Source organism: Aythya ferina, assembly GCF_964211825.1.
Source record: "Aythya ferina genome assembly, chromosome: 29".
Taxonomy (NCBI): Eukaryota; Metazoa; Chordata; class Aves; order Anseriformes; family Anatidae; genus Aythya; species Aythya ferina.
Genome location: NC_140326.1, coordinates 626,198 through 653,763, shown reverse-complemented (window position 1 = coordinate 653,763; position 27,566 = coordinate 626,198). Strand labels below are relative to the sequence as shown.

The 27,566-nt window shown below is 55.1% G+C and overlaps 3 protein-coding genes across 22 annotated transcripts in view; all 3 read right to left on the bottom strand.

The window, feature by feature from the left end:
* NUP210L (nucleoporin 210 like) overlaps nt 1-8,756 on the bottom strand; it is a 31,767-nt gene extending 23,011 nt beyond the window's left edge. For both annotated transcript variants that reach the window (XR_014686216.1, XM_084500394.1), the window contains exons 1-13: nt 8,581-8,756; nt 7,837-7,973; nt 7,440-7,571; nt 7,175-7,268; nt 6,463-6,613; nt 5,878-6,010; nt 4,986-5,144; nt 4,364-4,432; nt 3,528-3,634; nt 2,956-3,096; nt 1,946-2,083; nt 969-1,121; nt 292-493 (exon numbers count right to left, since the gene is read on the bottom strand). Coding sequence is in view for 1 of the 2 variants with exons in the window: in XM_084500394.1 (XP_084356520.1) it covers nt 292-493; nt 969-1,121; nt 1,946-2,083; nt 2,956-3,096; nt 3,528-3,634; nt 4,364-4,432; nt 4,986-5,144; nt 5,878-6,010; nt 6,463-6,613; nt 7,175-7,268; nt 7,440-7,571; nt 7,837-7,973; nt 8,581-8,741 (1,777 nt within the window). In the remaining variant the exon portion in view is untranslated. The remainder of the gene's footprint in view (nt 1-291; nt 494-968; nt 1,122-1,945; nt 2,084-2,955; nt 3,097-3,527; nt 3,635-4,363; nt 4,433-4,985; nt 5,145-5,877; nt 6,011-6,462; nt 6,614-7,174; nt 7,269-7,439; nt 7,572-7,836; nt 7,974-8,580) is intronic.
* A 214-nt stretch (nt 8,757-8,970) lies between these two features.
* On the bottom strand, nt 8,971-23,805 carry LOC311424890 (uncharacterized protein). 19 transcript variants are annotated; one of them, XM_084500386.1, is made up of 12 exons: nt 23,637-23,805; nt 21,104-21,237; nt 20,262-20,379; nt 19,965-20,035; nt 19,112-19,187; nt 18,020-18,082; nt 17,833-17,902; nt 16,024-16,102; nt 14,128-14,197; nt 11,782-11,837; nt 10,693-10,812; nt 8,971-10,097 (listed from the first exon to the last, which is right to left on the bottom strand). In XM_084500386.1, exons 1-11 carry the CDS (start codon nt 23,766-23,768, stop codon nt 10,746-10,748), a joined length of 936 nt encoding a protein of 311 aa, XP_084356512.1. In that variant the 5' UTR covers nt 23,769-23,805; the 3' UTR covers nt 8,971-10,097; nt 10,693-10,745. The 19 variants fall into 19 exon arrangements, with proteins under 19 accessions (XP_084356512.1, XP_084356510.1, XP_084356511.1 ...); XM_084500384.1 differs by lacking the exon at nt 19,112-19,187 and adding an exon at nt 18,553-18,628; XM_084500385.1 differs by lacking the exon at nt 19,112-19,187 and adding an exon at nt 18,553-18,628 and having other exon boundaries at nt 11,801-11,837.
* A 334-nt stretch (nt 23,806-24,139) lies between these two features.
* On the bottom strand, nt 24,140-26,867 carry LOC311425029 (uncharacterized protein; the record flags this gene model as incomplete). Its single annotated transcript, XM_084500501.1, has 4 exons — nt 26,723-26,867; nt 26,175-26,304; nt 25,196-25,382; nt 24,140-24,170 (listed from the first exon to the last, which is right to left on the bottom strand). The coding sequence occupies exons 1-4, from the start codon at nt 26,834-26,836 to the stop codon at nt 24,140-24,142; spliced, it is 462 nt and encodes a 153-aa protein (XP_084356627.1). The 5' UTR covers nt 26,837-26,867.
* Nucleotides 26,868-27,566: the final 699 nt, after the last annotated feature.

Here is a 27,566-nt window from a genome sequence, read left to right as displayed (position 1 = left end):
AAAATTAAGAACATCTTTGCAGCAGGTCTCTTAGGAGAGATGAAATGCAGCAGAATCTTTAACCATTTTTCCCAAAAGGTTTCCCCAAATGTCACATCTCTCCAATGCTTCCATCTAGTTGTAGGGAGAGTCGGTTACAAAGTGCCACAAGAGACTCTTCAAACCCAGTGACCGCCTCAGACTTCGTTAGTGGCTAATGAAATCCCCACATACCGTACATGGGGGTGACTTCAGGGAAATTATTTAAAACACACTTAGGGAAACAAGTATTTTGGAGCTAAGTGATCATACCTTCTTCAGCAAGGACAAATACTCCTTGCTTTTCCATGCTTATATTCAAAGGTAAGAGGGAACAATCAGTGAAAGCAATGTTCTCCCTTGTTTCCCTCTCCGTGAAATACATCTTGAGAGGAGCTTCCAAAATTTGGCCAATCTCAACGTCTGCACGAAATGGCAAAAGTTCCACCTTTGCCAGCTGTTCCACATACACCTGCAGGAGCAAAGTCCAGGGCAGCACCCTGTGAGAGCAGAAGGAACTAGCACAACGAAGTCAGAACTACAGCATGGCCTAACAGCCCAGGCTGGAGCAGGAAACACCCCGAATTAAAGTACATGAAAATGTTTTGACAGCACGTCTGTTTACAAATGCTTCAATAGTTCATACATGAAATTAAACGCAATCTAAAATAAAACAATGCTGTATTCGATAGCTAAATAGTACTGCATTAGGAAGCACCTGATACACAAGAAATACGAAAAACTAAGATTCAGGTCTACTCATTAACAGGAATGTAAACTGGAACGAGTTCCACTGACAAAACTGCAATAAAAGCCACAGGAGAACCAAGCCCGTTGCTACTGAACAGGTGCCCAACAAACTTTGACCTTCAGGCAGAAACTTTCGGTTTCTAAGCCTGGACAAGCCATTATTTCAGAACAATAATCTGCCCAGAAAAGAGACTTCCCTGTATTTCTCCGTAATGTAAGGGGTTCTGTACATCTCTGGCCTGAACAATGCAGTGCCCCTGGGCCAAGCCTCCGGTCACGACGCCTTTTATGGTGACGGTGACCACAGTCTGGTTGGAGGAAATCCATGAGAAATTGCCACTGCCTCCTTCTACCTATCAAAATAGAAGAAAAGGCAAGCAATGTAAAGTGAAGGTAAACAGCGTCCTGGAAACAGAAGTAGGATGACATGCTGGTATCATATGAGCATTATTGATCTGACAAATACATATATATAAAGTTTGGGCTCTTTAGCTATGGAACAGCAGTAAAAATAAATAAAACAGCAGCATTCCTGTATTTTTTTTCCGCTGAAGATCTCAAAGTACTTTTCAAACTTCTCGTACATATAATGATGGACTGTTAGAAGTATAAAGGAAAAACAAGTAGGCTTATTCTACAACTCAAGTAGAATCAAATATTCCCAGCCAAGTCAAAGGGAGGACCTTTTCCCCAGGTGAGTAAAGAGAAAGAACAGAAAAGTGAAAGAATAGAATAAAAGTACATCTCTACTGCCTTTTCTTATACTTACACAACACTTTCAGCAGTTCAAAACTGCAGTGAACTTTAATGATGTATAGCCAAGTGAACAACAAATGAACTGGGACCACAGGCGTTGGATCAAAGAACAAAATAACAAAGACATGACAAAAAGAAAATGGAAAAGCAAAAGGGTGAAAAAAGCACTGGAGGATTAGACCATGGCATTTCTGGAGAAAGGAAAAGATTATGTTGCTTTATCAATGAAAAACTGATTTTGCTGGAGGGAGCAGAACAGTTACAAGATTAAAGTAGGAAAACAGGAGTAGTTTTGCCTGTTTAGTGCTCAGGAGTCTCACTGAGCCTCAATTTGCTGCAAGTTTTTAATTAACTTTTCTTCTGGAAGAGGATCTCAAGCCAAGGAGGCTTTCATGATTTCCCAGGACATAGTCAGCTTCACCTGAAGGTTGTATCGATACAGGACTTCCGTGGGATGGTGTGGAAACGCAAGGATAGGAGGTGACAGTTTGATGGGAAGGTAAATCTTCACCTCCTGTTCGTGCCTGACTGGTACGGGTAAGTAAGCCTGAGAGCCATCCTAAAAACAAGGGGGAAAAAGGACACCGTCTTTCAACCAAAGTAGCTTACAACTGACAGGAGAAAGTTAAGGCTTTTACACACTTGATATAGGTCTGAAAAGGCCTGAAACCCCATGAAGAAGATTGTACCAATTGCTTAGAATGTAAGCTTTAAAAAAAAAAAAAAAGTATCTGAAATCAATTGCTGCTTTTGGGGGAGTGATCCAAATGCAGCTGTAACGAGTCCAATTGTTTCCAACATATTTTATTTTGTGTACAAATAGAGGCAGGAGTCTATAGCTACATTTACACTATCTCCTTAACACATTTAATTTATATTCCCAGCTGCTGAGGCCAGCTGGCATGGACTAACATGCTTCTGCTTTCAAACTCATCAGCTTCAACAACTACACCTAATTCCCTCATGGAGAACAGTCCCTGGAACACCCTCATTCCAAAACTTTGGAGGTTGTTTACAAGAACGCTACTTGGCAAAGAACAAGAGTGCCATTGACCCGCACATGGCCTGTATAAGAAGACATGCTGCATGCAGCTCTGGTAAGAGCTGTTGCTACTCCAACACCAGAGCAGGAAGTTCAGCAATCCCCGGTGTAATTCATTTCTTCCCAGCCTTTCTTTGCATCTGCCCAATTTCTCACATATTCAAGAGAATCGTATTTGCCTCTTGGACTGCTCACAATTCAGAAACAGCAGAAGGCGTCGTCTGCAAAGACCTTGTGGAGAATAACTTGTTCTAGCAGGATAAATATAGCATAACTTGAATCACAGAGCAGCTCGTTTCACATAGATGCGCGCAGTATTATGGGACAACCTGAGGGACTAGGAAAAAAAATGTATCCTGAAGAAAATTACTACCATCCTTGTTTCTTACCTGTTGAAGAACAGAAACCAGTTCAGCTTTTATCCCTGTGATGCCGTCTTTTAGGACTTGAACTATATGGTAAGACCCATTATGAGAAGATATTAGCTCTTCAAAATACTCCTTAGAAAAGCGGTGAATTATTCGGAGATTCTGCAAAGTGACAAAAATCAGTGAACATTGTGTCCCCCTTCCAAGGAAAACCTGATTCATTTTCCATGAACACCCACAGCATTGTGCATTTCTGTACAGGTTTGTAACACAGGGAAGATTGGTACAGATGAAACTGAATGGAAATTTTTTTGAGAGACTGCAGGAAAGATTGAGATGATAACAGAGCAAGAATTAATTTCCTTCTCTCTCTAATTTCCTTACCGGTCCTGCACATGAAATGAATCACAGAACGACCTGGGTAGGAAGGGACCTTAAAGATCATCTACCTCTGTAACTCTCTTAGGAAGTACTTTCAATAAACTTGGAAAGGGCAGGAATGTTGTATTCATCCCACACCCTCCATGACAGTAACATAATTCATCAGGGCACTCTTCTGGCGGCTGCTCCTTGCTAACTAAACATGTACTCACATCGGATAAATAAACTTTAGTGCTGTCTCTATCATAAACTTCTACAGTGATCACATACTCTCGCTGCACTTCCAGGATCCATCTGTCTCCTGGATAGACAGTGAAACCTGAAATAAAAAATGTGGTTCGCTCTTGAGAACACTATCAGCAGCAACCAGTGGTGGTAAAACATCCTTCATTGCTAACGGTCAGTACTAGAGTTGCTTTTCTTAGTCCAAAGGATAACTGAAGAATTCCTAAATTGGTTTAGAAACCTTAACGTTGTACTCCACTTTGTCCTCAATCAGTGAGAGTGCCAGTGATGCTATGTTTTGTAACAGAGACATCTTTCTGCTGCCAATAAACAGAGTTTAGTGTAGAATGCAGAATGCCAGCCATGAGGCAGTAAGGGCTTACAGTCACTATGAAACCTTCCTGGATAAGAAATAGTGACTGAAGCAGAAAGGCTCTCATTATTCATCCTCTAAAGTATCCAGTATCATGTAAAAACAAATTCTTGAATCCAAGCACTCTCTAACAAAAATATATAGTTCAGCAAGAAGTACAAAAATGGCATGTAAGGCAATTATGACACATTCTTTCCGAGCTCTGAAGCACATTCTCTCTTGCTAATCTTTGGCTTAATTACTCTGATTTAGAAAGCAGCCCATCAAACAGAGCAAAGCCAACTTCAATTTTCAAATCAGTGCACTTGAAAAGATGCAGTCTGTTTTTGCCTTAAGTTTTAGGTGCTTACTGGCAGCATAAAGAATACAATGGTATTTTAAAGCAGTATTTTCCTGATTAAAAAAAAAAAAAAAGTTACTTTTACAATCAAACTTCCACTTCCTTATTACCTAAAAATCCAGCTTCTACGACATAGATAGTGCAATTTGGAAGTCCAGAAGCAGCTCGCATGTGAACATCTTTATTCTCGCATAGGAATTCTTTAGGGATTTTCATTTTATGAAAAAAGCACACATCCATCCTCAGTGATCTATAAAACTCCAAGTGGTTTAAACACAGAATAAGTGAGGGAATCTGGGGCTTGATCCAATTTTCATCGACATCAGTGTCTTTCTGTTCCCGTCAATAAAAACTACATTGTGCAATTGGCTGGAGGAGGAGTCATTGTCAATGTAGGAGAGAAAGGAAGTGTACAGGCTACAAAGTGATCTCTTGCTAAACAGCCAGCAGGCAGCAAGGAGGCTCTTGAGGCTGACCACTGACTGTGCTGACACGCTGACCCAGAAGAAAGGTGGAGACTCAAAAAGGAATCCCTGTCTAACAAAGTAACTACTCTGAAAAGTTAAAGCATTCAGAGAAACTCAGAATCAAATCTCAAAAAATCCTGTTTGCCTTTACAATCTCTTTTACTCACAGCCTCTGTTACTATAGATAGAGTTGCCCATGCTTGGAAAAGAGGATAGCTATGGATTAGCACATAATATATGGCAGGAAGTCTCTTTAGAAGGATACTTTTATGAACAAAGGCAAGAGTGCTCTGTCCTAACTGCACTGCTCTCACAACGGCTGTCTTCACCTCCAGGCTGGCCACCGGCAGAATGTCAGAGCCACCGGGCCCAATAACTTGATCGCGAAGTTCAAGGTCATAGTGTTCAAGAGGAAATTCTAATTCTGCAAAGAGGTTACTTCAAAAGTTACATTAATTTGATAACCATCTACACTCCCCTATGAAACCTTACCTTGACACGGGTACCAATGCAAGGATCAGACAATAATGACAGCAAACAAGCAACATAAACATGTAATTAGCTGACATTTTCTCCCCACTGCACACTTGTGTTAGTTTGACTCTCAGGCATGGATACACGAGGTTTGAAAAATCAGGGGCAACTCCAAGCAGCTCACAGCCAGCCCCCAGGCGCTTCTTGGAGCCTCCACCAGGCTACCACCAAGCCCATCACTGGGTGTTAACGCAGCCCCCACTGGCCCATTACTGGAGCAATTGCTGGGCTTCTGTCAGAGCCCCCATCAGACCAGTTCTGAGCCTTCAGTGCAGCTCATTGACCCATTTCTGGTCCATTTGTGGTCCAGTCCCCAGGGTCTCTCTGGATTCCTCTCCGCACCATTGCTGGCCCACTCCCTGCACCTTCCCTGGAGCCCTCCCTGCACCATGAACAGGCCACGGGCTCTTCGGAGCCTCCCCTGGACCAGCCCCGGGGTGTTTCTGGAGCCCGCTCTGCCCACTGCTGAACCAATCCCAGGGTGGTTTTGGAGCCCTCCTTGGAGCCTCGTTCTTCACATTAGAGAGCAGTTCTACAAAACCAAACTGTTAGGACAGTGCATTTAGCTAGGAAGGCCAGCGGCAGATTGCGTAAAATATGGTGGTGCTAGGAGAATAATTTACCTGTCATCTTCCCCCGGACCATTTTTGCTACTTGGTATTTTATGTATGCTCCAACCAGGAGGTAAACATCGTGAGACGGTATCAGGAGGATATTCTCTAGAACCAGCAAACGGATCGAGGCGGCAGCTACTTTCTGATGGAAAATGAGTAAATGTACTTTAATAGCACAAATTAAAATCTAGTAACACTTTCTCCATATCCTTACCTGCTCAACATTCTGGTTGCCCTACATTCCCTTGCCAATCTGGTATTTCAGTTACATGCTTTTATTTTTCTCTTGTTATGTGAAGGACAACTAATGACAAGAAAAAAAAATAACTCTCACAGTATCTTCAATATTTAGTGGGGGAAAACCAGCAAAATTGGTAATCCTAACAGTACTGCTAGATGTGGTAATAAAGAGATTTTTTTCTCTTATCTGTTACTTGTGGTAGTCTTAGCTGTCTCTGTAATGCAGCAAGATAGATAACTTCACATGTACTTATGCACACTCTTAAATTTCACTTTCTAAAAAATGGGTTCCCAAGCTTTAAGAATTTGTATTCTTTTGAACTGAAAAGAAGGATTTTTACAGTCATTATTCACCTTGTAGGTTGATTCTTGCATTCGGACTTTTATGACTGCTGCACCAGTTTTGATTCCTGACACCAGAATCCTGTCTCCTTGTTTTTCTGCTCTTTCCATCTCAGTTATGTAGTCTGGTGGAGAGTAGTCAGCTTCTGAGTATTTTAAAATCCTGACCAAAAAAAAAAGTAACTTTTGGTATGATCTCCATGATCATTTCAGATTCACTAGTACAATGTAGATGAATTACCTTTCTCCTCAGCTAAATGAACCCAATTCCCTGAACCTCTCCTATCACGGCTCTTGCTCCAGACACTTTTTCACAAGTGTCTGCTGGATTCCTGTCTCTCAGTATCTTTTTTTGTGCTTGAGGGCCCCAAAAATAGAGCTTCTGAATTGCTCTGACAAGATTTGCTGATCATTGCCTCAAAACTATTGGGCCCTGTGATGCCAACATGGGCTAGGCTATCACAAACCATTTTAAACTGTACAATACTTACTATCCTTGCATTTAAACCAAATGCATTCTCTCAGCAGACTGCCCCTGCTGCCAATTTTACTCACGTGATTTATCTAAAAGCCAAATTAACAGCACTCTTACACCTACTGGTGGTGCAGTGATAAATCACTTATCTCTGTCCCAATTTACCCATCCTATTTCTTACCCATTCCAGGAGTATCCCAGGATGAAAGCGACTGCAAAACGTTCATTTATAATTTCTAGCATAGGTACCTTACTTTGCTTGACGGTTCTAAACTTTCGATGTCATCATCCTTTGCAATGCTCCATTCAAAAGTCATTCCTGACAAGCTACTGAACGTGTTTCCTGAAAACAAAAAGGAAAATTTGTATCGAGAGATAAACTCCTGTATTCTAGCCAGCTGATCCAGTGAAATCAAACCTCCTTTCTTTCTAAATATAAAGACAAAAAGCAGCATTTATTCCTCAGAGTAAAACTTCGGAATTACATCAGGAAAGCTTGTCTCACAAGCAATACCTTCAATATCCAGAGCTCTCACAGCCAACTCCAGAGGAGAATCTTCCACATAGATTTCCCGAGTTCGGGAGATAATCTCAATACTGTTTATCAGATCAACAATGACATCGCAACGGAGTAAATGGCCTGTCACTGAAGCAGTAGAACAAATAAACCTTAATTCAGCATCTACTAGTTCATAATGGCTTAAGAATCGTGAGAAGTTAGTACTAGTGAAACTAATAAATACATGGCTTCTTATTCTACAGAACCTAAGATTTTTTTTTTTTACAGACCACAGTTTTCCAACAATAGTGTTCATATTTCTAAAAATGTATGAGTACAATCCTAGGCTTCCATAAAAAGCCTCAACTCACAAATTACCTTCTGCTTTATGGATTTTTGCTTGTCTACCTACCACTTTCCTCAGCTATCACTACACCGCTTAGCTTTGTGGCTTGTGAAGACCGAGCAGAGAGCAATGCTTTTTGGGAACAAATGCTTCCATTCTCATAAATGGACTCAACAGTGACTATATCATTATGTGTGGAATACCTGAAAGAAAGACAGGAAGACATTTTTCCGCACTCTACTTAAAAGTGTATCTTTAAATGGGTTCCAAAAAAAAGAGGAGGGCAGATTGCTCAAATAAACACAGGTTTATATTGCCTTTAAAACACTGTAGTTTTTAATATTTATTCCTGTAACACCCTGCTTAAATCCATTAGTCTTAGTGCTGGGTGCCGCCGGGTAACAACAGCTCAAGTTTCAAGTTCCAAAGGCCAATAGTTTATGGTCCCCCTTCTCCAAGTCCTAATGTTGACACAGAGCCCAGAAAACAAACAACCCCTGCTCTGACCATGTAAACCCATCCCTTACAGCTCAGCACAACACACGGGTCAATATCCCCCTGCTACCCTGCTCCCTGGCAGAACGCTGAGGCCTCTCCCTGAGCTGTTAAGCAAGCCGAGAGCCTGCCTCACAGGCACACAGCACAGCTAGGGCCACCTCTATTCCTTCCTTCAGACATTCTCCCTATCTTCTTGCCCTGAGCCCTAGCGGGTTCCCGTCTCCTCTCGGCTCCCCCAGTCGCTTTTTGTCCCGTCAGCGCCCCCCCCGTCACCAGCCCCCATCTTCCCTTCAGCACCGCCCCCTCCCTCACCAGGAGTAACAGCCCCCCTCAGCCTCCAGCACAAAAGGGACCCGCAGCTCCCGACTGAAGGGCAGCAACACTTTGGGCACGTTCAATTTAAACGCGAGGCCGGGCAGGACGAAGAACAGGAGGGGGAGGAAAAGGCGAGAACGGAGCCGGGCCCGCCCCATCCTGCCAGAGAAGAACCAAGATGGCGCCGCCGGCAGGGCGCTCTTCCCGCCTTCCGCCATGGCTCCGCTCCGCGCATGCGCAAAGGCTTCCAGTCCACCTCTCCGCCGGAGCCTTGCGCATGCGCACTGCCACTCCCCCCCGCGCTGAGGTAAAAGATGGCACCGCCCCTCCCGCCCCCCCCCCCCCCCCCCCCTTCACCCACTGAAGCACTGCAAGGGGACAGCAGCGTGGAGGGATCGGTTTTTATTTCAAAAGACAGTAATACAAGTTCTCAATTTAGTATCAAAACACTTGATATGGTTCTTTTCTCCAGATTGGCCCCTAGAACTGCTACGACCAAGCAGCATGCTCGAACCACAAGCTACACACGACATCTCCACACTCACGCCTCACAAAAACTACAATGCACAGCAAGATGGCTTGTACCTTATTAAGACATTAAGAGCACTCCTGGCCAGGAGAGGGAAGGCCTCGGCTTCCCTCCCCCAGGGTAGGCAGAACTTTTCAAAGAAAACAAGACTTTTGTACGTAAGCTGTTAAGTTTAACCCAGCGATGAGTGATAAAGCTTGGTGCACCAGCACTTAGTGAAGGCAAATTCAACCCCTGTGTAGCAATGTGTTAGAGGGGCCGGGGCTTCTCTAAGCCTACCGGGAAAGGAAGTGGCCAACACTGGGGGGAGGGAAGGGAAACAACCCCTGGGAAGGTTCAATTGTTCAGATAATAGGCTTGGCTTTAAAAAGAAAAAAAGTCTGCTTTTGCTCAAGTTGCTTCTCCACGACAGAGTTACCTTAAAGCTGAAAACTGAACTGCTCTTTTGGCAAACAGCTCCTGGAGTGGAAGCTTTCCCAACAGGCCTCCATTCCTAGCCAGGAACCATCACACCCATCTTCCTCCCCTGCTAAAGCAGAGGGGCCCAGAGCTAATTAACAGAAGGTTAATATCAAAGTTTAAAGCCAAGAGCTTTTGAAGTGTTGCTCACCAGCCTCGGTTATTTGGAATGTTTACAATGGTTGCTACAAAAAAAGGTAGTTACAAAATGTATACATCTCAAACATGCTCCCCCAAACATTATTGCATTGTTTATTTCCCTTAATAATGCTGTTTGAAGCTCTGCCCAACCTGATGACCTTTAACCCTGAGGTGAAATAGCAGATTTGTGTTTGGTCAAGTTGGCAACAGAAAGTAAACCCTGGTCCCCAAGGGTTAGAGGTCAGCAGCGGCTGGGCTGGCCCCCCATGGCATCGTGTGGCGGAGGCAGTGGCAGGGATCCATTACATTTCATTCAGGTCTAGCAGGGTCTGGTCCAGCATTCTTTGCGTGCAGAGATGCTCCTCTTTGGTGGATTTCAGTTTATCTGGCAGGAAGCAAGAGTTAAAGAGTTACAAGTCAGCATAAGACAAGCGAGAAACCTTCGCCAAAGAAAGCTTGCACTAGCCCCTTCCCAGCACGCTGCCGTAGCGAGTTCTCAGACCGTGGGTGCCTGGCTGGCTGCAGCTAGAAGCTCTGAAGTTACCTGGCTCATTTGTAGCCCTCGTCTCTCGCGCTGCTGGTGCTCCGAATTGGCACGGTCAGGAGGTACTTTTAGCTAGTGCTCTAGGCAGTATTTTGCATGCAGGTGCCTCAGATTGCAGCTAGCTTTCGCCAGGGCTTCAACACTTTCAGACAGCAGTCCCCAGTGGCCCAGCAAGCCACCCAAGAGCAACTCGAAGATTAAACACTTAGAAAATCAACCCCTGGAATTCCAATTGATTGTGCCCCCCTTCCCCCCAGCACAGGAGAGTGATGCCAAGCTGGTCACCAAGACCGTAACTACCTAGCAGCAGGGAGCAGACAACCAAGGACAGTGGGGCAGAGGCTGTTTTCAGGGAACAGCAGGCAGTGAGCAAGTAGGAGCAAAGGTGCTACAACTCTGCCCAGGACTACAGGCAGCTCGCACAGTCGGTTCTCACATGTTCCTTAAGCCAGGAGAGCTCAGATCAGCAACTAGCACTCTAGGTAGGCTTCACTCCATAGGTGAGCCCACCATGGCCACTGAAGAAGTCCACGCGCCGGGACACTGGATAGACAGGCTGTAGAAAGACGTCCTTTAGGCACAGGCAGTTTCTCAAAGCTGCTCCCCACCTCCCCGCTCCCAAGGGGACTGCCGAGGGGCTGCAGCAACCCAAGGTCAGAAAGAGCACACTGCACACACAGCAAGAAGCATTCCTCCTAAGGCACTAGCAACTGCAGTGTTTAACGATTCCCTGCAGGCACTCAAGAGATAGCTTCATGTCATGGACACAGGGACTTGGTTTCAAAACGTCCCTGAGCTTCCCAACCCGTCCTGAGACTCCACAACTGCACTGGGATCAGGCTCCGGGCATGACTACTTCCCCCAAAGCCTTCTATCTAGGTCAGGACTCAGCTCTGTATGAAAGTACTACAGGTGTGCAGTGTTTTAGACCACAAGGTCAGTCATTTATTGTTAGAAGCCATCATTCCATGCAGCAGGAAATCCTATAATCATTCAGCTAACAGTAAATTAAGCCATAGCACTTGACAGGCATCTTCTAGCAGACGAGCCTAATGTCACCCCACGCCTCTCTTGGAGGGTGCAGCAGTTCTGGTTCCATGGAGGAGCCAGGCGAGACCGCTCAAAGAACTGCCAAGTCTGAGGGTTTCTTCACCAATCGTACAGGTTACCTTTTATAAAAAGAGCTCTTAAATAAAATAAGTTAGAGGATGAATTCAACTGCCCCATTCAACAGCAGCAATTGCATAAAATTTGCAAGTCTGCCAGTCTTAAGAGTGATCAGATTTCACTGTGGTCCACAGCACTGGTGGTCGCAATAAGCTTGTTTAATGGCATTAGAGGGCCCCCTTCTCAGTCACACAGATCATGCAGCGTTAGCTTCAGCTCGTTAGAGAGCAGGCGGTTTTTCTCAAGCTGGCTGTACAGGCGCTCTGCAGCAGCAACAGGATTAGGGGAAACAAGAGGAAGAGAGAAAAAGAGAGAAAGGGAAGGTTAGTAGGGTACCAAGATGAGCACATCAAATAACCTGTCTCCATAGCACGTGCCTCTGAAGATCAAGTCTAGGCTATTACACAGATGAAGCTGGGAAGAACAAAGGTTTGTGTTACTCTAACTTGCTTTTCAGCTCAGAAGATCACAGTGGAAGCAAAGTGTGGGCAGAAATGGAAGTGCTGCCAAGGGCTTGCGAAGGCAAAGGAAGAGAAGAACACCAGAAGAGGAGCCTGCAGGCTCGGCTGCACCGTACCCAGGTAGGGAGAGAGACCTGGGATGTGCTTTAGGCCTGGGGAGTACCCTGCAGAAAGAAGTCCCACAGCAGCTGAACCAAGAAGCACCTTCCAGGGTGCGTCACCACCCAGCAGTAGGACTGAGGGCTTTAGGCAGCTGAACAGGGACACGGGCATCTAAGGACAGCAGAACTGAGACTGACAGCATCTTACCTAACCCAAAGGACATGACTTTATCCCACACTAACAACCCACCACGTCTAAACAAGGACCGGAGACGGTATCTAGAGGAAAGGGAGTACTGCTCTGATGCTCTCCCAGCTCGGGTCGCCTCTCAGCCACGGCCCTGCAGTCCATCAGACACAACCAAGAACCTATTGAGCATCTGTTTTTGTCTGTCTACACGGGCAGCATCCTCCCAGCCTGACAATTCCCATTCCTGTATCTGGGAGCATTCCACACAGTGAAAATTCCTTACACAGGGGCTTCCAGCCTGGTACAAACAACCACCACACACCAAAGCAATATGCACAGCGTGCTGCCGTTGCCTGATGAGTCAATACCTACAGCACAGCAACTCTCGCTGGCCTTAAGCTTCTTAAATCCTTCTGGTACTACAAGGTTACAAGATTTTAGTACTACTACAAAGGTCTGAGATCCCCAGGAATCCATGGCACCCTCTGAAGGGGGGGTTACACTATTCTTCACTACTTTTGTCCTAGAATTAATTGCTCTTGAGCGAGACCTGGCTACATAAGGCTCAGGACGCTCAAGTGTTCACATGGAGCAGCCAAAGCACAGCTCCCTGCCCCAGAGACCTAGCTCAGTCTCTCCAGCACGACAGCCACACATGAGAGGGAATTATTCCACCTTCACCCAGCTCCCCTCAGCCCCCAGCACCTGCCTTAGTGACACCTCGCTGCAGGACAGGAGCTGGGAATGCTGCCTGGCCCTTCTTTAAAGCCACCGAGGAACAACCAGAGCAGCTGACAATTTCTGCCCCCTGCAATTTGACTACAAGTAGAGAAGTTGTGGTGCGGGAGACAAGTGCGCTCGGTGCCAGCTTACACCAGAGCCTGCCTCGCACGTGGGCTACTCGTGCTAGGGACCCTGCTCTGAGCAGGCGACGTGGGCTGGTCCCGGGTCTCTGGAAGAGCAGAGGATGGGAGGGATCTGCCACCAACAGAGGTACGAGCAGCTCAAGGCTGCTGCAACACCTCCCAGCCTTCAAGCAAGCATTCCTGCCTGCGGCCAGGGACCTGACGATCCGCCCACGAGGGAGCAGACTGACTGGGGTAATTAGCGTGACCTTCCGGAGACCTCGGGAATGGCTTCTCCACACAGAGCACTTGCTCAGGGCTGCCGGGGCTCGCTGCAGCATCTGACCTGCTCCCTTCCTCGCCCAGCCCGCAGGGCAGCCTTACAGGCCACGGGGAGCTCCGCGACCTGTGCCTCCTGGTCAGCTTATCTGAGCTCACGGCTCCCCTGGGTTAACAGCCCGGCTCGCGGTAACCAGCCCGCACAAGCCTAGCGATCCTGTCAGACCAGAAGCCTCTCAAAACCTCCCAGGGCAGGAGTTGCATCACCCACCACCCAGCGTGGAGTTCCACCGGGACGAGCAGGGCAAGGGCCTGCCAGAGCCCAGCCCTCGAGAAGGTCGCTTGCGACACCACCACGCAGCGGGGGGCCACCCGCCCCGCTCGGCCCCGAGCCGAGGAGACCACCCCGCGAGGACAGAGGCCATTTCACAAGGGCAGGGAGCGCGATCCTGCCTCCTGCTTGGTAAGAGCCAACAGGAGAACACTGGGCTGGAGGCCTCCCCTCGCCCAGACTGCTGTGAGATACCCCTGCCCCTCCCACGGGATGCAGCCCCTTCAAAATTCAGCTGCAGGGTTGGTTACTGAGAGGACTCCTGCTTTGGGGGCACAGAGCTATTGCCCTGAAGAGCCAGAGCACCACCTGCCAGACCTTTCTGAGCTATTCTCTTGGGAATTCCTTCAAGTGCTCCCTCCTTCCCTGCCCGGAGCAGCAGAGAGGGGACAGCCCCGACGCAGAAGGCAGAGTGAGAACAGGCTGGGGCAGCGCGGCACGTCCAGGCTGCGCTCGCTGCCAGTGCCACTTGTGCAGAGAGCAGGGTGCACACAAACCTGAGGTTGAGGAAACCACGGGAGGTGTCCCATTTCACCAAAACTCGACTCCTGAAGGGCTCTTCGGGCACTGTGGCAGACGAACCGACCCAAGAGGGAAAAAGTATCGGACAAGCCACTGTCAGGCAGTGCGGTTACGAGGCTGATCAGTGCTTATGGTACCCGAACAACCAGCGGTGGCACGTGCCAGGTGCTTGCTGCCAGCCGCAGAGCTCTGTGCAGCGCTGCAGGCCACGCTCCAGGAGGATCCTGCGACCCTCAGCCCCACGCAGGGAGCTGGAGCACTGCTGTGCGTGGACGCCCTGGCCCTGCTGCCCTCAGCCCTGCGCTTCTCCTCCCTGAAGCAAGGAGCCAGATGTGCCCCCCACAGGCACAGCACCCACCCAGCCCTGCCCAGCTGGAAACCAGCCGGCGTTGTGTAATATTTATTAGCTTTCACAACTTGCCAGTGCCCTCAGTGACTATCGGGTGCGGCGACTTCCCGCTGCAAGCCAGCGTTTGGCAACCAGTGCCAGTGAATGCCGGAGCAGGCAGGTGAGGAACATTTCCCTGAAGCAGACAGCGTGAGGACCTCTTGCTACAAACCCCAGCAGCCTGCCCGAACCTACAGAGCGTGCCGTGCACCGAGGCAGCGTTTGATGCACATCTGTGAGCCAATAAGACACCCAAAGGGGAAAACCTCGTGCATTAATGCAGTCTGTGTATTCCACCAGCATGGGTACGGTTACACTGGTTTGAAGGCAACATCGCAACAGTTACTCTAAAGCAGCAAGTGGTCACTAGAAACCCATTTCTCAGCAGCACCAGCCGTTCCATTCAGTTTATACAAGGGTTGTTTTTCCTTAAAAAAGGTGACATCATGCTCAAGCAAGAGGCAGGAGAAATACAAAAGGAGCTTTATAGCTCTACACAAGATATGCAGATGAGAACAACATACTCCCAGCTACACCCAGACATTGAAAAGGGCAGCCCCTCAGAGCACGGCAGTGTCTGGCACATCGGGTCAAACAGAGGGAGCTTTGTTTAGGAGCAAGTGCAGCATAACTGGGGGCTGCTGCTGCTGTCAAGCTTCAGAGTCTGTACAGCGCTCATTCCCAGGGATGCCCTGTGCACAGTAACTGGAAAAAGGTACTGGAATTCAGAGTGAGATGAGGAGAGCACGAGTGCAGGGTGCAGATGCAGAACAAGCCACCAAGCAGAGAGGCAAATCCAAAGTGGCGTTTGGAATCGCAAGACTTATCTGTGTGAAACAGAAGGAGACACTAGTTTTAAGAGAAACTTCAGTGTTTGTGCACGGCAAACTGCTCAGGGCGCTTTGGAACGCTAGCGTTAAGGCTCTTCTCTGCAGCGCAAGTACCTGGCCTCTCCTGGGTTAGTGGTAAGGACTGTGCAGAGCAGCTGTTAGCAGAACCCACCGCCAGTCTCAACAAGAAGCCAAGTAGCAAAGTTGCAGGAACGCGAGGTCAGCTACTTCCACAGATCACTTCACGATCCAGCCCGTCTCAAGCCTGTTAGGGCAATTCCTGAGGCATCTGCTTGAGCACTGCCCACGGCCACTCCCAGGAAGAATCCCGAGACCGTGGCCCAGTGGCTCCAGCAGGCAACGAAGGCACATTAAGCCCTTCCCAGCGGGGCTGGGAATTGCACTGGAGTTCAGGTCCGAACTCTGCCAGGCCAGCACAGCACTTGGTGTTACACATGCAGCTCACAAGGCCCTGGAGTTAGAACGCAGCATGCTGCAGGGAAGCCTCGATCCGAGAGGCAGAGATCTGTAGAAGTAACCTAGACAACACAGTGCCATTGATTCTCCGGCTATGAAAATCACAGCAAACCAAGCAAGCTCCGGCGGTCTAGCCTGCTGAAGCGAGAGGCAAACACCAGCCAGCTCATATTTACATGGAAGTCATGTCATTCAGGGCGTGGTCCAGTTCCTCACTAATTGCTTTGTACTTCAGTTTCTGGGCATAGAGCTCATCTAGAAGAGGTTTAGGAGGAGAACAAAAGGGAAACAATGAGGGAAGGCAGAGGAGTTCTTCCAACACCCTGGGGCAGGAAAAGCAGTGTGGGATTTGTGAACAGAAGAAAATGAAGTCAGATGTGGAGCCACCACGACTGTTGGACTCTGGTCGCTCCTGAGCAATGGATGGGAGGTTTCAGACAGCCCCAGGGCAGCCTGACCGGCCAGGGCCCTCCGGGACTCCGAGCCAGCTCCGAGGGGAGCCGAGCCGAGAGCTCCAGCCCCACCAGCCCGTGAGAACAAGCTGCCGGCTAGCTTAGCAAGAACCACGGGCAGGAGGAGTACCAGGGAGGGCAACTCCACTTGGGGAGGTGATTGCGACACCTAAGGCAGGCACGGATCGATGGAGGCGCTTTGTTCTCACCTTCGGTTTCAATATAAAAACCTGTTTGGGAGAAGTCAGTTAAGTAATAGTCCTGAGCATCAGAGGGAATTCCCATTAGGAGCATACACAGCTCAGCAGGATACGCCGAGCAGACGGGCCACACCTGCGTTCTCCATCAGATAATGGGGCAGACTGGCAATCACCCACCTTCCCGTGGAGGAGGCAGCCTTGAAACTCGCACTGATGCACTCCTTTAGCACTGCACAGCGCTGGCACGGGCTCCTCCCAGCACTGGCTGCCTAGGCTGCGATACAGCTGGAAATGTTGTTAACTGCTTCGCGGAGCCCAGAGAACTCTGTCAGTTGTCATAAACTAGGTCACTTCCACAGCAAGGCCGGAGACAGGAGCCAACTCTCCCGATCAGGGGCAGCACGCAGGGACTCGGAGCTTTTGCGGTTCTCCCAGATCATGAGGTGGCTCAGATTGCTGCTTGGCTGCAGTTCTGGAACGGCTCAGCTGACACCGCTGCTATTTCTAGATAAAACTCCTGAGTGACTCCAGCCTGTAGGATGTGGCTTTGAATCTCCAAGACCTGGCACTAAGCGACCACTAAGGCACATGCTGTGGTTGGGGCAGGAGGCCTGGAAGAGCTCTGGCGTGCCAGCGCAGCCGCCCTAGCCACAGCTATCTCTGAAAGAATCCAGCCACAGCCCCAAAACTAAGGCAGGCACGTGGAGCCTTCTCCTTCCGTGGCTCGGGGAGAGTTAGGACTGTAACAGCAAGCCTCGGGAGTGCTCCTGAAGTTCTGTGAAAGCAGGAGGAGGAAAGGAGCCCGGCCTCGCCCCAGGCCGACCACCACACTGCACGGGTGGGACTTCTGGTGACTTTATCTTGAACCGATGCTGGGGCGTCTGACTCTTCCCGGGGCTGGTTCGTGCCCCACTGACTGCAGTAACGCTGTCTGCAGACAGCCACGTGCATGGGATTCCACACACAGGTATGTAATCGCAACCAATTCCTGGGGAGTTCATGTTTGTTTTTTTTTCCTATGCCACTCCTCAAATTGGGTTAAGCTGGAGCCCAGGAATCCAGTTACGCTCCCGAGGACATCACGACCAAGGCAAGCAGCCGTGCTATCTGTCCTATCAGTCAGACACGGCAAGGTGCTCGGATCAAAAGCTCGGGGGCTGCCGCAGCACGGCCAGGGAATTGTTTCCAGCAGATGCACAGGGCACAGCCCCGGAGTCTAAGAGGCACCGGCCTCACCCCTGAGGCTGAGCCAGGCTTTGCTCCCAGTACCAAGGAGCTCTCCTTCCCCAGCTCATCACCACAAAGCCTTTGGCTCCCCATCCCCAGCACGTACCTTCCAAATCATCGATGGTCTTCTCCAGCTTGGCCACAGACCGCTCGGCGAATTCAGCACGGGTCTCCGCCTGCCAGACAGGAGCGGGTCGGTCAGCAACAGCTTGGGGGTACAAGGGGCCCCAGAAGCAACCGCCCGAGGGTGCTCCCACTGACCAAATCGAGGCCATCCCGACACGGTCACTCACCTCTTTGAGTTTATCAGTCAGGATCTTGATCTCTTCTTCGTATTTATCCTCTTTTTGAGAGTACTGTGGAAAAGGAGAGGTGTCAGCGACCAGCAGCAGCCCCCCTGCATCTCCCACTCCAGAGAGCCACGGCTACAAAGGGAGGCTTCAACTCCTCGCTGTGCTGCACGTGCCCACGGACTTCCAACTTATTCACACCCCTACCCTGCTCCAGGAGGACCGGGTCAGACAGCAAGTCCCACACCATGCACGTGGCACAGAAACTCGGGCACAGAAAAATTCTCCTCCCAGCAGCATAAACATCTCTCGGCTGCTCAAGTCTGCCCCAAGGCAGGGCAGGGCAGGCAGGCTTCCCGCACTCCCAGCTCCTACAGGCAGCAGCAGCCCTGCGCTGAGCTCCGTTAGCTCTCCTTGCTGCTTAAGGCTGCAAAGTGGCATTATTTCCATCCCAGTGGGTGCTCCGCTTTCCATCCCAGTGGGTGCCCCTTCTAGCAAAACAGAAATGTTTCTGGCCCTTTGAAAAGCAGCCCTACCTTCTCAGCCTGAGCCTCAAGAGACTTGAGATTGTTGGTGACATTCTTCAGCTCCTCCTCCAGCTCGGAACATTTACTGTGGGGTTTTGTAAAGAAAGAGGGGAGAGAAAAAAGGAAAAGAAAGTGGGAGGGAAAGACAGGAGAGAGGAGAAGTGAATCCATGTGCAGGGGAGACCAGGGAGTTCTTTAGGAGGCGGTCTGTGATCAGACTGGATGGGACCCTGCTTTGGAGCACTTCTGCAGAAAGCAAGCTCCCTTCCAGCCTCCAAGGTCAGAGTTTAGATACTCCGCCAGCACGCGCAAAGGGCACCGGGCTGAGCGGCTGAGACACGGCCACAGACTGCCAGACCTAGCACCTTCACGTAGCAGCCACACGTCGGGTTTGCTGTAAGGAGGGAAGCTGTTCTGGCGGACAGACGGACAGCTGCCACCACTCAGACAGGAGCAGAGAGGACAGAACATTCCAGGAGAGAAAGACGCAGTGAAGCGGAGGGAAGGAGCGTAGCGAGAAGACCACAGGAGTTCTGGTTTAATGGGTCGAGAAGGGAACGGTTAGTACCTTTTCTTCGGCAACAGACAGACACTTCAAGTTCTGGTCCATCACTCTGATCTGCTCCTGCAGCTCCCGGACACGACTGTTAGTGACGGTCGCATGATGGCACAAGCCAGGTGGGGGCAAGGGTCAAAAGGAGCACCGATAACACAATACCGCAGAGCAAAAAAGGGGGCAGGGGAAAAACACAAAGAAGTCATGGTCACGACATGCATGTCTGGGCAGGAAGCACAGTGCTACAGCTGCACGCATGCTAGCTTTGTTAGACAAGGCCCACGGTACAGAAAGGCCCTGAGCAGCTCCTCGAGGACCTGCTCGAGCATCCAGAGACGTGAAAGGAGCCCAAACCACACGGCCGGTGTCTCTGCTCCAAGCAGAAGTTGTTTAGCTTGCTGAGCAGCAGCGCTCACGTCTGCAGTGGTTACTGAAAATAACTCAAGGCCACAGAGCAGCCCCGGCACCAACTCTGCTCTTGGACATCCTGCGTGCTGCTTCACGGGAGGCCTCGGCCCTTTTGGGACAAGCACCGTGCGCTCGTGTGCCCCGTAGCGGTGTGCAGGGAGCCAGTGACCACACTCGGGAGCAGTGCTGGGGAAAACCGAGCAGGGGAGGATTCTCTGACCTTGCCACCAAGGAGGTGGAACAGCCCCGCTGCGAGCCATGCTGATTGTGACGGACACAAACTCACATCCCCGGTGCATCGCATCCTGCTCCGAGCAGGAGAACGCTCCCGACTCTGTGACCTGGAGCTCTAAGCCCCCCCTGTACTTCAGGCCTTGTGTAACAAGGTTAGAAATGCCGGTAGTGTTAGTTCCATGCGCAGGTAGACATGCCAGCCACACGTGAGCAGATTACTCACGACTCTGCAAGCTCAGCTCTCTCCTCGGTGCGCTCCAGGTCTCCTTCTATGATCACCAATTTCCGGGCAACCTGGGGGGCAGAACCAGAGCTCAGAGCAAGGAAGATTTTCGCACTGCTAGGTTGTGCGAGGCAGGAAAGGGAACGCCTGCAGGAGTCACTGCTGCCGCCAGAGTTCCTCCGGCTGGGGAAATGGTGATGAAGCTCAGAGGGCCGGGATCTCCCCGCACCACGTCTGCAGGAAGAGGAGGCACCGCTCCTGGCCAGGGGCAGCTATCCCAGAGCATCGCAGCCTCACCTCCTCGTACTTCCTGTCCGCCTCCTCCGCAATGTGCTTGGCTTCCTTGAGCTGGATCTCCTGCAGCTCCATTTTCTCCTCATCCTTCAGAGCTCTGTTTTCGATGACTTTCATGCCTCTGCCCAAAAAAAAAAAGCAAGCGCAGCAAGGGGTGATGTATGAAACGGTGCCACACAAGCCAGGACAGCGCCGGGCGCAGAGGACAGCGCAGAGAGCAGACGCTGCTGGGCTGAGGGAAACGCAGCAACCTCGCCTGCCCAGGGCTAACTGCTCCTCGGAGCATTGCTCCAGCAGCTCATTGGGCTCCTGGGCCATGAGAAACGCCGCTGAGCACGAGTCAGGATGTCGCAGGGACTCCGCACGGGCGAGCCAAGCACTTTCCAGGCCGCGAGGCAGGAGGAGCCAAGTCCTCATGGCAGGCCGTCAGCTGGGCCCGGCTGCGCAGCGCTGCGGCCAACTGGAAGTGCTCTGAAGGGGCCGCTCCCCTCCAAATCACATTCCCAGGTCAGGAGCTCCCTGCCGGGGGGGAGGAAGCAGCAGGAAGAAGCCCCGAGCCCCAGCAGCGCCCTTCACCAGCCCAAGGCTCCCCAGGCCCCGCTTCCCTCTCCCCCAGGGGGGGTGCGCAGCAGCAGGCAGCACCCCTCGCCCTTAGCCTCAGGCTCCGCGATATTCCCGAGGGCAGCAGCATTGTTTGGGCGGCTCTGCATAAGCAGGCAGGGCTCCCACACCCTGCCTTGATGTGGTGGCCACTTCCCACCCTCCAGGAAGCCCAGCAGGCACCCGGCCCTCCCTCCGGAACACGCCTGGGACTCAGAGCGAGAGCAGCAGCAGCCCTTGCTCACCTTTCACTTTCATCCGCAGCCTTCTCTGCCTCCTCCAGCTTCTGCAGAGCCGTGGCGAGGCGCTCCTGGGCCCGGTCTAACTCCTCCTCTACCAGCTGGATGCGGCGGTTCAGAGATGCCACTTCTGCCTCGGCCTGGGGGGAGCGGAAGGGGTGACTCAGCCCGCAGGGCAGCGGCGGCACGCAGGAAACCGAGCCGAAGCCGAGGGGCTTTGCCCGATTTTTCACACCTGCGCTCCCAGACGCCTGCAAGTTGAGCCTTGCAGCACCTAGCAGGGGTTTGGCTGCGCAGCCGTCACCGCGCAGGTTTCTCGCCCGTCAGCTCGAGCTGACACGACAGCTTAAGCCACGAGCACTAAGCAGATGACTTACACTAATGTGTCTTCTCCGCAGCTGCTCTAATCCTGCCAGCCCATCCATCAGGCCCGTTTATCCCCCATCCCAGCGCCCTCTGACAGCTGCTATTTAGCACCGCGTCAGTTTACGCGTGTGATCTGGACGCGAACGCTTCTCGGAACGAGCCCTCTCATCAACCTGAGGTGATTGCCAGGGCTCAGGGCTCTGCCCGCCGCTGGACCAGGCTCCGCAGCGGGCTCAGCCGCTGGCTGCAGCGCCGGCAGCTCGGGGCTCAGACTGCGAGGAGCCAGCCATCCACCCACAGCCCTCAGCAAGAGCCAAAGCCTCCGCCAGCCCCGAGAGCTCCTCGGCCACCTCATTTCTGGAGTCGCGAGCTGCCGAGAGCCCACGGGCGGTTGCCAGCAGCGTGACTACAGGAGTGAGCGAGGGTTTAACGAACCCACGAGGTCAGGAGGCGTCGCGCACCCCCAGCCAGCCCTGCTGCAGCCCCATGGCCACCAGCCACAAGGCAACTGAGGATCGGTCTGTGGCGAGCCCCGAGCAAACTCCAAAAAGCCCCGGGGACACCCACACCCCATCTCGGCCACCCCAGAAGAAGCCGGCATCCCCTCCAGCAGGATTTCCACACCGCTGCAGAGGTGGAGAGCACTGTGCCTGTCTCAGAGCAGCACAGTGATCCACCAGAGGCCAGCACGCGGGCACATGCCGGGCGTGTGTGAAATATCCCAGCCGCTTGCGACAAAGCAGCCCGCGAGGACGCGCTGCCTCGAAGCGAGCCCGCCGATGCCCAAGGAAGGAGGAGCAGCGCGATGAAAGAGGCCAGTGTTGGAACGGGGCCTGACACAAACCACGCTCGGGCCGGGGAGAGGCTGCCGAGCTCTTCCCCGCGGAAACCCGCGGCACCGCGAGGCTCGGAGGAGCCGGCAGCCTGCCACAGGGGCGGCTGGGCCCCGGCGAGCAGCCAGCACCAGCACATCCCTCCGGAGGAGGAGGAGGAGGAGGAAGTGGTCTGCTCGAGGAGGAACAAAACGATAACGCCGAGCAGCGCTGGGGAGGAGGCTGCCTGGCACACACACACACACACATTTTGCCTCCTAAAGAGGCAGCGAGCTGTCAGGCCGAGCCTCGTCCTGCCCCCAGGGGCCGGAGGCACAGCAGCCCTCTGCTTCCTGCCCTCCTCGACCTCACCGCCCAGCCCCGGCTTCCTGCGGGCAGCACCAAACCCTCCCCGAAAAGCCCCGGCTGCCAGGAGCTGCTCGGCCCCGCTGGGGGGCTGCCAGGGGCCTGATCCTTCGGATCCTTCCCCTCTGCCCCCTGCACACGGCGGGGACGCCCCCAGGCAGCCCCCTGCCCACCAGCACCTTGGGGGATCCTCGGGGGAGGAAGCCCCGAGCCAGGGGGACGCAGGGAACCGGCACCGGGCTCAGCACCGGGCTCGGCGCCGCTTCCCGAGCCCAGAAACCGGGGCTGGGAAATCCCTCGGGACCCCGGTACCGGGAGCAGGGATTCTCCCCGGTGCGGGAGGCCCGGGCCCGGCAGGGCTGGGCCCTCGGGGCGGAAAAGCCGCAGTTTTGGGGCAGAACCGGCAGAATTGGCACACGCAGCGCGGATGCTCACCCCCCCCCCCAACCCCAGCCACCACCCGCGGTACCGGGACGCGACCGGGGGGGGAAAAAAGGGGGGAGGGCACCGCCCCGTGATGCCCCCCCCACCCCCCCCAGCCCCATTCGGTGCCCGGGATCGCCCCGCCGAGCCCTGCCCCCGCTCCCCGAGATGCCCGGGCCGCCCCCCCACACACACCGGGAGCCCCCCGCGGCTCCCCCCGGGACCCGGTACCGGGGAGGGGCCCCCACGGCTCCTACCACACCGGGACCAAACCCCCCGCACCCCTCCCCAACAACAACGAGACCGGCGGCCGAACCCCCCCCTCCCCCCCCCCAAAAAAAAAAAAAACACCGGGAGCCCCGGGGGCGCTCCCGGTACCGAGCCCCGGGGCGCGGCAGCACCGGGAGGGGGCACCGGGAGGGGGCTCCCCCCGCCGCCCCCCACCCCGCGGGCAGCTCGCAGGGCCCGGCGCACGCCGCCCCCTTCACGTTCCGGTTCGATCCCGGTTCGGTCCCGGTTTGTCCCAGTTCGGTCCCAGTTCGGTCCCGGTTCGTCCCGGTTTGTCCCGGTACCTGCTCCCGGTTGCGGCGCTCGGCCTCCACCTCCCGCTGCAGGCGGTCCGCCCGCTCCTCGGCGTCGTCCGCCTGCTGCTGCAGCACCTGGATCTTGCGCTTCACCGCCTCGATCGTGGTGGCCCCCGCCATGGTCCCGGCCGCTGCCCGCCCCGCCCTGCGCTACCGGAACCCGCCGCCCCGGCCCCGCCGCCCCGGCCGTGACGTCACTTCCGCCCCGCACCCCCCCGCCGCCCCGGTCCGGATGCGCCACGCCCCGGCCACGCCCCGCCCCCTCCCCTTCCCCCCCCCCCAACACCGGTGTTGCCGTGGAGACCGGGGGCACCGGGAGGGAGGGGGCACCGGGGGGGGGTACCGGGGGGGGGGCACCACCGGGACCGGGGGCACCGGGACTGGGATCTGCCCCAGCGGGACCGGGAGCACCGGGCGTGGCCCCCACCGGGACCGGGACCGGGGGCACCGGGACCGGGGGCACCGGGGGTGTGGGCATCGGGCACAGCCCCCTACTGGACCGGGGGGAACCGGGACCGGGATCTGCCCCACCGGGACCGGGGGCACCGGGAGCACCGGGTACAGCCCCCACCGGGAGCAGGAATACCCAGGACAGCTCCCGGGGTACCGGTGGCACCGGGCACAGCCCCCTGCAGACCCAGGATGTGCCCCCCGGGGACACCAGGGACAGCCCCCGGGGGACCGAGGCACCTCCCCAAGCAGCAGGGCCACCGGGCACGGCCCCCACCGGGCCCAGGCCCTGTCCCAAGGGGAACCGGGGGCACCGGGCCCTGCCACGCACGGTACCGGGGGCACCGGCACGGCCCACACCGGCCTCGGTGCTCCGGGCCCTGCCCCACAGCAGCCTGGGGACACCGGGGCCAGCCCCACGCAGGACTGGGAACACGGGGACTGTGCCCCACAGCCCTGCCCCACGCGGCCCCCACAGCCCCCGGTGTCCCACGGCTGAGCACCGGGGCCATGAGCACCGGGGCCGTGCCGCAGCCCCGCGGGCCTTATACGGGCACGGCCGGGCCGGCGGCTGCGCATTCCCGGGGGCTGAGCTCACCCCGCGGCCCCCCTCCCCGGTCACCGGCTTCCCATCCTCGGGGTCGCCCGAGGTGCCTGGCTCCGAACCCCCAGCCGCTGCCAGCGGGGCCGAGCGTCACCCCAAAAATGGGCCGAAAAAAAAACATTTCCTGCTCCCTTCTGTGCTGCTACCTCGCTCCTGCCCCGCTGTGTGCCAAAATCCAGTGCTGCGACGGTGCCAGCCCCGGGGTAAAACTCTCCAGTTTGGGGTCAGGGCACAAAACGCGTGATAAAAACACGGCCGAGCCCCGGGGCTGCGCTCGCAGCGAGGCTGTGGGGCGGTGGAGAGGGGAGTGGAAGCGGAACACGGAGCCTGGTGGGGACACGGGGACGTGGAGCAGCCTCCGCCACCTCCTCCGAGTCCCAGGGGCACGTAGGGAGGGCTCGCGTGTGCCCTGCACGTGCTTGGCCGGCCGGGAGCCCGGGCACGGTCCCCTGGGACGAGCTGGCGAGCGAAAAGGGCCCGACCCTGCGCCCACGTGTGAGCGCTGCCTGCGGCTGGCAGCGTCCGCTCCCCGGGGAGCTGGGAGCAGCCGGGAGCTCGGCACGGCCGCAGCCCCCGCTCTGCCCCCATGGGCTGTAGGGCAGCTGGGATGGGGCAAACGGGATGCAAAGCGAGCAGGGACGTGGTCCTCGGTGCCACGGCAATGGAGACGGGCAGGAAAGCTGCGGGGAGAGGGGGTGGGAGGGCAGCAAAGGGAAGGGTGAAGGGTGCGAGGAGGGACAGGGCTCCAGGAGCCCCGGTGAGCGCAGGCAGTGCAGTGCCCGGTGTGCCGAGCACCTTCCCGAGCTGGGACAGCAAAGCCACGGGGCTGTCGAACCTCCTGGGGGGTCGGGGAGGGCTCAGAGGTCCTGGTTACGATAACTGGAGCTGGGACAGCCCAGCAAAGCAAGCCCAGGCACCGCAGCTTGGGGTTCTTCCCCATTGCACTGCATGAGATCTGCGTCTTCCCAGCGAGGAGCCCGCGGGTGCTCGACCCCCCGGGTGCCGGAGGGTGCCGGCCCCTCTGGCCACCAGAGCCCCGCAGGTGACAAACGGGGACATCGCGCCACGTGGCTGCCAGGAGAGCGGCCGGGCGGCGAAACCCTGCACCGCTCGCGCCATTGTTTTCCTGGAAAGGGCGGCCAACAATAGCAGGGCTGTGCAGTTGTCGCGCTGCCCACGCGGCCCCCGCCTGCCCCCGGGGGGGGACGAGCGGCTCCGTCCTTCTTTGGAGTTTGGCTCCTCCGCCGGCAGCCGTGACTCAGAGCTCTGCGGGGCCGGGCGCTGACCCCATGCTCCAGGGGCTGCTGGTGGCCGCCAGCCCCTTGCCAGCTTCCTCCCAGCTCCCTGCGGCTCTGTCCTGGCCCCCTGCCCTGCTTTGGGGACCATCCTCCATCCCCGGGGCCGTGGGGAGGGCCGAGCTCTGTGGGGAGGCTGCCATCCAAGCCCCCCGCTCAGCCCCCTGCCCCCCATACGTACGTCCGCCGCCTTCTTCTCCGCCAGCTCCAGCTTCTCCTGGGCGTCTTTCAGGGCCTCGGAGTACTTGTCCAGCTCGTCCTCCGTCCCCTTCAGCTTCTTCTGCATGGCGGCCAGCTCATCCTCCAGCTGGAAGGGCAGCGGCCGTCACCCCAGGCGGACACCCCCGGGACCCCCGCAGGGCACCAGCTCCCAGCCCATGGCAGACATTGCCCTACTTCTCTCCCTCCTCCCGGACCAGCTCTGCCCCTCAGGCTCCCTCCCGGCCCCACATCACCCAAACTGGTGGGGGCTGAGCCGTGGGCAGCCCACAACGGGGCTGCCATGAGCAGCACTGCCCCACGGCATGCCCCTGACCCCTGCCCGGGGGTTTTTATCGCTCTGGATTTCCCCACAAAGCCCCAGCCTGGATGGCTCAGCTCCGCGGAGCATCCCTCGCACCCTGGGCCCCTTTCCCACGCCGTGATGGGTCCGGCAGGGCTCCGTGGGGCAGCTCGGGGACAACCCCCACCCGCTCCCCTCCCCGTGCTCCTGCCACCCGTCCCACCTGCTTGCTCCGCTCCTCCGCCTGCTTCTGCTCGGCCTCCGCCTGCTCCGCCCGATCCAGGGCGTTCTCCTTGTCCAGCTTCAGCATCTGCATCTTCTTCTTGATGGCCTCCATCGCTGGCGGTGCTCGGGGGGGCTGCGGCGGGCAGCGGGGCGGGCAGGGGCAGGCGGGGTGGCACTGCTGCCCGCCGCCCCGCCGCCCGGTTTATCAGCGCGCCCCTGCCCGCTGGGCGCGGGGGCTTTGCCTTTCTTGGGCCGAGCCGCCTCCCCGCGCTCCCAAAAAGTCTCTGCTCGGGACCCATTGTCTGGCGTGGGGGGGTCCAGGCGGCCGCGGCCTTATTTGGGCTCCTGCAGGACAGCTGGGGCAGTTATAAAAAGCAGCGGCAGGTCGGTGAGCAGGGGGTCCCGCATTGTCCTGGCTGCCCGCCCCCCTGTGCAAGGGGACACCCTGGCTGGAGGCACAGGGACACCGTGTCCCACCCCGCCGGGCACCCCCTGCGTGTGTGCTGGCACCGCTGGGGTGGGCAGGGGGGGCTGGGGGGCTCGGATCCCCAGCCTGGCAGCCTCTGGGGGTCGGTGGCACTGCTGGGCACCCGCAGAGTGGGTGCCACCGCTCCACGGCCCCCGGGACACGCTGGGGAGGCACCGACCCAGGTCCTCGTGGCACCAAAACTGAAGCCCCCCCCCACTCGCACCCAAGCGGGGGCTCAGGCCGTCCATGTCACCAGTGTCACCAGGCACCCCAGGCTGACATTTATCCGTGCCTGGGGGCGGCGTGGCAAAGGGCGAGCTCAGCCCGCTGCTATTTTAGGCGCAGGAGCTTAGCAGCAGCCCCCAGCCCACAT